The sequence below is a fragment of the Hipposideros armiger genome, unplaced genomic scaffold (genome assembly GCF_001890085.2).
Source record: "Hipposideros armiger isolate ML-2016 unplaced genomic scaffold, ASM189008v1 scaffold_30, whole genome shotgun sequence".
In the NCBI taxonomy this organism is placed as follows: Eukaryota; Metazoa; Chordata; class Mammalia; order Chiroptera; family Hipposideridae; genus Hipposideros; species Hipposideros armiger.
Window position 1 is genome coordinate 2855977 of NW_017731380.1, and position 10900 is coordinate 2866876.

Consider the following 10900-nt stretch of genomic DNA (forward strand, 5'->3'; position numbering starts at 1 on the left):
GGGTGTGCATACTGTGTTTATAAAACTATTTTAGACTTTCCTAGATTGATTAATTGTATTAAAAATAAAAATGAAATTTGAACAGTTAAGCTATTTTGTTTTTAAGAGACTATAAATACAAACTGTAAATTAGTATAAATGACTTACAGTTTAAATATTTTCATTTTTAAATATACTGATTGCAGGCCATTTTTTACTATGACTAGGAGTAAATGTCAATTTACTAATAAACTAAATGTCAATATATAGTGTTAGTACTTACCATTTTTTAAAGCCATATTGAAAGTTTTTTCTTATCTAACTTTTCTTCTTTTTCTTTGTGAAACTTGTACAGAATATGCATGCATGGGAAAAAAATCTCTTTACTGATTTTAAAGTTCTTAATGGTATTAGAAATTTTTTAACAGAAAAGAAATAATTTCATTTTTAGTTATTGAAAATAAATCATGACCTCTTAAATTCTTTGATTTAATTTATTGTATCAATTTATTTTCCTTAGCAATCATTTTGTAGGATCCATTTTCTACACTTGTGACACATGTTTGATTTGGGTTGATTTTCAAAGATTCCTAGTTCAGACACATTTGTTAATCACACACAAAAAAATAGATGGATTATTTAGTGAAAAATATAGGGACATATTTTTATTAGTATGTATATGATATATAATTCTGATACTAATACTAACTCCTAATTTTGATCTTAAAAGTTAACTCTTACTTATTTTTTTCTCAGGATATCATGAGGATGCTAAGATAAGCAAAAAATGAAATATATTAAAAAATTGGAACACCATGTATTAAAGCTATTCATTGCTTTATGTGCTCTAATGTCATGTTAATTATTTCATATGTTAATGTGTACATGCTTCTGAAGTGTGTGCAGGCATCAACCTCTAGCTTTGTTCTCTGCAGTGTACCTGAAATGTGCATTTACCCCAATGGAACTGCTCACCCCGTCATGTGGTCCATATCTGTGTAACGAGATACATAGATGTGTATGGCTACTGTATTTTTGTTAGCAAGCGGAATGTTCATTACTAATATAAACTAGGAAGTATGGTGTGTTTGATATCCCGATAAATGTTATTCACAGCAGTGTTAATTTTAAATGATTTTTCATGTATTATAGTACTGCCAGATCTGTCGCAAGGGAGATAATGAAGAACTGCTCCTCCTTTGTGACGGCTGTGACAAAGGCTGTCATACATACTGCCATAGACCCAGGATCACTACTATACCAGAGGGCGACTGGTTCTGTCCTGCTTGCATCGCTAAGGTAAAGCTGATCTAAAATGAAGCTTGCTTTTTAAATTGAGGTACAGTGGTTAATAACATACATTGTAGGGGTATAGAATTATGATTCGATATCTGTATGCACCGTAGCGTGCTCACCACCAAAAGCCTAATTTCCATCTGTCACCATGTATTTGACTCCTTTTACCCATTTCTCATGGGCCGCACCCCTCTTCCCCTTTGGTAACTACCAATATGGTGTCTGTATGTATGAGTTTATGTAAATTGCAGAGTTATGGGAATTTTTTGAGCTATAATTCATATACCATAAAACTCACCTTTTTAGAGTATACAGTTCAGTGGTTTTTAAAAATATACTCACAAACATCACTTCTGTTTAATCCCAGAATATTTTCACGACCCCAAAAAAGTATCCTTGTACCTATTACCAGTCATTCCTCATTCTGCTGGTTTTCTCAGTCTTTGGCAACCACTAATCTGCTTTCTGTCTTTGTGGATTTGCCTATTCTGGTCATTACATTTAAGTTAAATCATACAATAATGCAGCCTTTGGGTCTGACTTCTTTCACTTAGCACAATACTGTCAAGGTTCATCCATGTTTTAGTATGTATCGATATTTTCTTTTTATACTCAAATGGATAGACCACATTTTGTTTAATCATTAATCAGTTGATAGACATATGTTGTTGTTTTTTACGTATTTAGCTATTACAAATAATGCTATGAATATTCACACATAAGTTTTTGTATGAATATATATGTTTTGACTTCTCTTGGGTATATATCTAGAAGTAGAATTGCTGGGTCATGTGCATTTTAAGTCTCTTTCCAGTCACATTTAAATGAGAAACCTTTGAACTCTCATACAGTAAGGAGTAAAACGTATGAAAGGTTCAGCATGTATCGAGGGCCAGACTCTGCTAGGCGTTCCGTCCCTCAGTCCCTCTCTTTCATGTTTAGTGTCTTGACCTAATAGTTACCAGTAACTACTGCTTCTTCATAAACTCAGTTCTAAACATCCATCTGTCCACTGTCTTTCTAGTCCACACTCTCTAACACTTCAACTCCAACAATTCTTTGATTGCACCAGAACCTCCAATTAATTTATCTTAAGACCTTTTCACTGTCACCCTCCCTCTTCACATCCTCTCTTTCCTCCTCACCTAGCCTATAATGTGTCAGCATCCCATTATCAGAATCACTGCATCCACCTTTGGCTCTTTTGCCTCTCCTTCTCACTTGGTCAAAGCATTATTCCGGCTAATCCAACTCTCAGGCTTCTCCAGCACCTGTACCTTTTATATCTGAACGTGACTGGTAAAAACTCAAGGCCCTTTAAATTCAAGGCCTTGAGAGGGCCTTTCATGGTGCCTGATGGTTTACCTCCTGCTCTGTCTCCATTCTCGTTCTCATTTGATGACCTTACTGCCATTTCACTATGAAAATGGAAGCCATCAGAAGAAAATATCACAAGAGTCTTCACCACATCTACCATCCGTCCTGTATCTGGGCTCACGTACTCTACCTTCTCTCCCACTGCCATGAATTGCTGGTGCCCGTAACAAGCCAATTCCCAATTTGTGCCTCAGACCCCATGCCCTCTCACCTCCTTAGGGGTATGACCCCAGCAGCTGTCTCTTCTCCTGCATCATCAGTTTCTCCTCCACTGTTTCTTGTCATCAGCCTACTCACATGCTACCATTTATTCTACCTTAAGAAAACTAAACAAAAACACTCTTTTGGCCTCACTTCTTCCTTAATCTACTTGCCCCTTTTCTCTCCTTCCCTTTGCAGGAAAACTCTTAGAAATGTTTTTGTTGTGGTTCCGTCTGATCTCTCTCCTTCGATTCAATCTTGAACTCACTCCAGTCAGATTCTCACCTTACAGTGACTTTGCATATCACTCTTCTGTGATCTATTATATTTATTATAACATTTAACTCAAAATTCAGACTTATTTTCTAAATTGGGTGAGAAGGGACTCTTTGTTATATCAATGTGCTGCCTGCAAGCTGTGGCTAGATTGCATAAGGTCACACTGAAGTGTTTTTTGTTTTGTTTTGTTTATGTAGTTTTAGAGCTTGAATGACCTGGACAATTCTGTTGCTTATTTTATACATGAGAAAAACAGGGCCTCATAGATATTTTTGTACAAAGTTACATACCTAGCCACTGGCAAAGTCATAGCCGAAATTCATATCCTTTGATTCCAAATATAATTTCTTTTATATTATTTCTTTATCTTCCTCAAAACAGATTTTTCTTTTTTTCTCCCATCCTTTACCACTGCTTTGTTCACACCTGGCAACCACAAGTTTGTGGAATTTTCTTCTTATAGCCAATGCTTTTTTTAAAATATATAGACAGAAAAAAAATCAATTTCTAGTATTATTTGATCTTACAAAAGACTTTTCTCTGTTTGATACTTCATAAGCTATTTTTCATGTTTTGGCCTAGCTTTTTAAATTTCTTCTTCAATTTTCTTATTAATAATAAGCTCTATATTTTTGTTTATATTCACCTTTCTTCTTATATTGTGCTCTAAACGACAGTCCTTTTGTATCTTTAAATTCATTTTAGTGACTCACACTAAAAGAATACCACTAAGTTCTGTAGTACCAAAGATGAATAACCATGAGATCAGCTTCTTCAAGTTTTAAGAATTCTTAAGTTAAATTTTTTGTGCTTTATTAGGTATTCGCCTAATATGGGAGAAAAAATTCATAGATCTCTCTTGAAAATAATAAAATTATCAACTTTCTGGATCAGAGATAGTGTTTCTTGTTTGTCCTGTCAGAGTTTCATAATTAAATATAATATAAAGTCTATAAATAGTTATTTTCTTGGACCTCATTTACTTTTTTTTTTTTTAATAAAGGCAAGCGGTCAAACTCTAAAATTCAAAAAACTTCATGTCAAAGGAAAAAAGTCTAATGATTCAAAGAAAGGAAAGAAAGTAACTTTAACAGGGGATACTGAAGATGAAGACTCTGCATCTACAAGTAGCCCACTAAAAAGAGGAAACAAAGACCTGAAAAAAAGAAAAATGGAGGAAAATACTTCTGTTAACTTGTCAAAACAAGAAAGTTTTACTTCTGTTAAGAAACCTAAAAGAGATGATTCCAAGGACCAAGCTCTCTGCAGGTATTATTTTACATTTTATGTACTATATATTCATAATATCCCATGTTGTCTGTTTAGAAACCTTTGACCATATTAAAGGCGACTTTTTGACAATTTGTGGACATAGGAAAATGTAAAGTCTATAGTATAAGTAAATGTATTCTTTTATCTTTTTAGTAAATTAATTTGCATTATTTTTACTTGAAATGTTATGAAAGCTAAATTTTTAATAAAAATAATAACTCTAAAGCATAGATATTGATTTTAAACATTATTTTCTTTAGTATGATCCTTACTGAAATGGAAACTCACGAGGATGCATGGCCTTTTCTACTTCCTGTAAACTTGAAACTTGTTCCTGGTTATAAGAAAGTTATTAAGAAGCCTATGGATTTTTCCACAATTAGAGAGAAATTAAGTAGTGGACAGTAAGTAAATCATTTCAGTTCAATATTTATTGAATGCTTGATATGTACTGGATACTTTTCTAGTGAGCCAAAACTACATTAATTTACAGCAAAGACAGAGGACCTGTGTTTGGAGAGGGAGGGTGTGTGTGTGTGTGTGTGTGTGTGCGCGCGCATGTGCACGTGTTTGGTTAGGGCAATATAGTATGGAAGACAAGTCAATCAAAATTATTTTAAAAATTAAAAAAGAATGTTCTGAAGCTGCGTTGACATTGGAAGGGCACCAAACTCAACCTGGGAGGTAAGGAAAAGTATCAGGGAAGCCTCCTAAAGTAAGTAAGTACTGTATATCCAGGAACTTGTGTGGTGTGGTGTGCTTCAGTGGAATATTGACATCATCTCATGTGGATTTAAGAAAAATTGATTTTGTAACATTTCAGATTGTTACAAAGTAGAGATAAAAGAACACTGTAAAATTTAAATACTAAAAGCTTTATTATGAGTTGGAGAATACTAAAAATGTACAGTAAAATCTTGGATTGCGAGTAACTTGGTTTGCGAGTGTTCCGCAAGACAAGCAGACATTTCTAATACATTTTAACGTGGTAAATGAGCGAAGTCTTGCAATATGAGTAGTTTGTTTCCGGAATGAATTATACTCCCAAACCAAGGTATTACTGTATTTTTTAAATGTGGAAGAAACCTATTATTTGCTTGTCTCTATCATAGTCTCTGTGATCCTATCCGAAGAATAAAGTGTCTTCCTGGCCACAGTTCATGATCTTCGTTAGGCCACCTGATCTTTGTCAGAGAGTAGCATTGATGGAATTGAATTGGTTCTAGACACTGGCCCATCTTGGAGACACAGGATGAGGGAGTTCACTCACAGAACAAGCCTACACAAAGGCCCCCCACATGTGAATGGCCAGGAGCTGCAGAGCTTCCTCTCCTCTCCATTCTCCCCTGCTCCCTTTCTTCCTGCATCCCACTTTAGCTTTCAGTGTAGCCCGTACCCATCACTTCTGACAAAGTCACAGAAAATGACTTTGAAGGAAGTTTACATTGAAAGAATAACTGTAAAATATAGTTTAATTACATTATCATTGTTATTATCATTATTATACAGTGTATTATGTAGTTTTTCTGGGTGTTCTTTGGATGAAAATCACCGTGCTCCATAATTATTCAATTTAGAAGAGTTGAGTAGGACTTAACTCATGCTGATCAGCATCCCTCGCACATATATTAAATGATTTACTAGATTGACCACATGACTAATTTATTTCTTAGAAAGCTGAAATGTCAGTTTTTCAAAGGATTATTTCTTCTTTGTTTTATTTTTCTTAAAATCATAGAAAACATTTCTACCCATTAAAACTATTGGTTCTGATATGAACCAAACAGCCAAAGCTGCTGCCTAGATATGGACTAATTTGCTTTTTGCTTTTTCTGTCTGTCCAAGTAATCAGATATTTAGAAGGGAGCACAATGGACTTTATAATCAGCGTGGCCAGGACAAAGACTTACACAGGAAGACTTGGCCATGTTTAAATTCACTTTTGACTTTAACTGCCACGATTCTCTAATTCCTGGATAGAGGATGGACCTCAATCCCCAAATCCCCAAAACAAACAGGCTTACACATTAACACAAAATTAGCAAAAGAGCTACAAAGTCGAAGTTCCCTTTTGAGAATGAATCGTGGTCAATGGAGGGGCTCACAGTGGAAGCAGTTCTTTATAACCCTGTTTGTGATGCCAGCTGTGTGGGAGGCAAAATTCAGTGGATTCAGGCTACTCTAACTTTGAGTTGTTTGATTAAATCCAAACTTATGAGTTGGAGCCCAAACTCGCAAACAGTATTTCAGATTTTGAAACTATTGGGTTGTCGGAAAAGTCATGACACATTTTTGCAATGAAAAACATAGAAAAAGTATGTCATGACTTTTCCAACAACCCAATAGAAATGTATAGAACAGACATGAGGAAGTGCCTACTTTAATGACTCTTTCTGGCTTCCATCAGCTGCCCATCCTTCCTTAATGAAGGGCTCAGAGTGTGTATTACATTTATTTCACCTAGAATCTCACCTAGAATTCTCTCCTAGGTTCCAGTCTCCCTAGCGTTAATCATTAACCTTTTCTTATGGTAAGGAGAAGTCTAAAGAGATAAATATTTCTCAAAATAACTTTAAAATATTTTGTAAAAATTGTTCCCACACATGTTATATGATTCCATTTATGTGAAATATCTGGAATAGGTAAGTCCATAGAGACAGGAAGACAGATTGGTGCTTGCCAGGGTGTGGGAACAGCAAGGAATGGAGGGAGAGTCACTGTTTAATGGATATGGTTTTCCTTTTGGGGTGATGACAGTGTTTTGGAACTGGATAGAGGTGGTGGTGGTACAATGTTGTGAATGTGCTAAATGCCACTGAATTGTCTACCTTAGAACGGTTAATTTTATGTTATGTGAATTTCACCTTGATAAAAGATAATAATTCACAGAAGAACAGGAAAATGGATGAGGTTACATAAGGGCTGAATTACCTCTGTGAGCTCATTATGGATAAAGAAATTGTATTTCTTTTATTATAGCACATATTAGAAGGAGGGAGTGAAGACTGTATGTACAAGGTATTTCATCACAGACATAATTCCATTTTTACCTGACCTCAGAGATTCAGTGCGTGCTTCACGGATATTTGTAATGGATACATTATTTTATCATCCAGCTTATCGTACGTTAGAATTAATTTAAGTTTGAATTTCCAAAAGCCCTCTTTCAGAGTGTATTGATTTGGCTTGAGCTGGCTTGAAATGAACCACTCCTTTCTTACCAGTCGACCTGGGCAGGTTCCTTCACCCTCTGTTCTCTTCTTCATGCCCCTACAGAGAAGGAGGCTTTTCCCACCAAAAAGTACCGAAGCCACAGTGCTTCTTACTGAAAGCCAGTTCCTCATAATGTTACCTCTGGTGAAAAGATAGTACTTGCTTTTTTTGCTTGCTTTGGGTCATCATACGCCAGTGCTTGAGCAAAAGAGCGTATCTGAACAGAGATGAAGAGAAATGGGAAATGGGGAAGATTTAACACAGAATGACATATCTGGGGATGCATGTAAAAACCACAGGGCAAGTGTGATGTTTATTGTGCATAGATAGGAAGCATTTACATTATTTCTACTGCAACTAAATAGTTTTGAATGTGGATAATGGGGTTACTGCAAGTGATACAGTTGGTCAGAGGAGTTAGTAAACTAGTCAAGTAGATGAGTCCTGTAATAGAGAACTGCGATACAGGTCAACCAGGAAATCGAATGTGGGGAAAATACTATTGGGTTGTGGGAAAAGTCATGTGTAGTTTTTCTGTTTTTCATTGCAAAATGCATCATGACTTTTCTGACAACCCAATAGTTAGCTGAACTTAGCTTGAATAGTTAGCTTGATCTTCAGAGAAATCTGTTTTCCCTTTACCTGTCTTTAAATCCTGCATGGCTCAGAGCACATGCAGTTTTTTCAAATGTTCCATTTATAAGAGGGTATAATATGATTTATACCACTTTTAAATGCAGTTAATCTTTTTCTTCTTTTCAAGTTTTCCTTTTTATTTTACCCTTTATTACCTTTTCATTTGTTTACAAAACAAAGCCACCCTATAGAAGCAACCTCTAAATCATGTGTTTTCTTTTCAGGTATCCAAACCTTGAATCGTTTGCTCTAGATGTCAGGCTGGTTTTTGACAACTGTGAAACATTTAATGAAGATGATTCTGATATAGGCAGAGCTGGCCACAGTATGAGAAAGTATTTTGAAAAAAAGTGGACAGATACTTTCAAAGTGAGCTGAAGTTATAATCTTTTTTTTTTCCTTTTAAACAAGGACAAATGAGACCAGCAATGTGAACTGTATTTACATAAATGTGCAAGGCACATACATAATGACTTTTTTTTCCTTAAAGTAAGTATCACACACACACAAAAAAGTATCAGAAGAATGATACCATTTTTAAAGGCTTCACTCCTACAACAACCAAGGCCCTTGGTTATTGGTTTGTGTGATTTATCAGCTAATTTAGGTAGAACAGGGAAGCACACCCAAAGAATTTTCAAAGGAAAGGGTGTTATAGTGCAATAGCAACTAAAATATATCAAATCGCACTGACTATTCAACACCAGAGCTCTAATGTGGGAAATGGTTCTCCTTTCCCTCTCAATAAATATCTATTTTTCATTTTTTTACTTTGTAGTTTATTTTTTAGTGAATGTATTTAATTTTATGAATTATTTATGATTAAACCACATCCAGAATCTTCGTTTTCTGTGAAAAGGAAGAACTAGAAAATTGCTTTAAATCTTGAAAATACAACAAGGAATGTTTTAAAATATAAAACAAAGCCAAGTTAAACTGTTTACACTGATGTGCTATAAAAGCACCAAAAATAAACTTTACTGTAGAGTTACAAGTACATTTATATATATATATGTTGCTGCATCACTTGTGTAGTTAAATTGTATTTCAAGACAGTGAAGAAAAATTGACCTGTATATACTGTTCATTATTGTTTATATTAAGTCTTGTTTTAAATATGTATTATGTGTATATATTGTTTGCAGACATTATTGTTTATGCCTTAGAAGGATTGTAGCATTTTATTTTAGTCCGAAGGTAATTATAGCTATACAGCTTGTACAGTAATCCTCTACCAACACTGTGGCGTCTCCTTGATCTTGGTAGTGCCTGCCTTTGAAACAGGGTGTAGGGGATATTAGTTTTCCATTTTTCTATTTTGTTATATAATTTTAAGCCACCAGGGCCTAAATTAAAGTATAATCATTTGTATCCATGTGGAATAAAATTGTGACAATTTCCTACACACACAGTATTTTTTCATAGAAACATTTTCCTCCCATTTGCCTTGCCTCAGAAATAAATTTAAAAGACATTTGTAACCACTGTGTTTTATCTACTGTGTGTTGTGGTGGCCTGTTGGAGGCAAATAGATCAGATTTTTTTTTGTACCTATGTAAGAGTACTTGAAGTTTTATTTAAAATAAAATGTTGTGGAAAAGGTAGCATTCTTTTTTTTAGGAGTGTTATTTTTCACTGCTATGTGTGGCACGGATACAATAAAAGACTTTTACAAACTAGTTTTTTTTTTTTTTTTTTTTTAGTTTTTTTTTAGTGTTTTTCCTAATGAACCTAAAAATTTAAATTTGATTTTTACAGAATCATAAAGGAGCAGCAGCAGAGTGTGGTTCAGAGAACCTTGGCCTGGGTGAAAGGGGGTGGTTTTAAATAAAGTGATGTGACTTTCATGAGTCTCTGAACCTCTCTGGACCACGTTTTATTGTTTATTTCACATTTGCAATATGACAATATTAAACTACATTTTTAAGGTCTTGTTTTGATAGGAGAAATGTCTCTATTGGTAGACATGGAACACATTGATCAATATGAAAAATTGATCATATAAATTAGTCTGAGTCATGAGCTACAAAGTCAAGTATTCATGAAATGTGAGGTGATGCCTTGCTGGGCTCTGAGGAATCACTGGTGAGCACGACAGGCGCAGGCCCTATCTTTGTGGAGCTTACACCCTACTGGAGAAGTGGTCCTTTAGATAATGTCCTTAGAAAATGGCTTTTAATAGTGAAGGAGAATAGAAAAGTTTTGAAGAAAATATCCCTAACTTTAAAATGCTTCAAAACCACAGAATATTTTCCTAAAGCCCTAGGTTTTTTGAAGACTTACAGGAAAATCAGCTGTTATTATGTAAATATGTCAGTTTCTGTTAACCAAATATTGCAGTGATGCCTTAAGGGGCTGGTGCTTAATCAAAAATACCACGTGGAGCAGGGAACAAGGTGGTGCTGTGAATCAAGTATGTGGTTTTTGTGTTGATAGAACTGCCAGATGCTCCATGGGAGTTTTCTTCATGGGGGTTTTTGCCTTAGGGATGATACATGCTTATGTTAATTTATATTAGATGGTGGGTAAGTGACTTATTTGATAATAACATGTCTGGTTGTCTGAGGGGCTCATAATGAGAAATAAAATAAGCACACGCAAAAGAATAATTTTTCAAGAGTGATAATTTTCTTTTAAAAATAATCTT

At 34.8% G+C, this 10900-nt stretch overlaps 1 protein-coding gene across 1 annotated transcript in view; it reads left to right on the plus strand.

Annotated features, from left to right (window-relative positions):
- Positions 1 to 10100, plus strand: part of BAZ2B (bromodomain adjacent to zinc finger domain 2B) — a 277499-nt gene extending 267399 nt beyond the window's left edge. Inside the window, exons 34-37 of the mRNA XM_019636819.1 lie at positions 1132 to 1278; positions 4136 to 4401; positions 4665 to 4808; positions 8478 to 10100. Of these exons, the coding sequence (XP_019492364.1) occupies positions 1132 to 1278; positions 4136 to 4401; positions 4665 to 4808; positions 8478 to 8631 (711 nt within the window). The 3' untranslated portion in view covers positions 8632 to 10100. The remainder of the gene's footprint in view (positions 1 to 1131; positions 1279 to 4135; positions 4402 to 4664; positions 4809 to 8477) is intronic.
- The last annotated feature ends 800 nt before the right edge of the window (positions 10101 to 10900 follow it).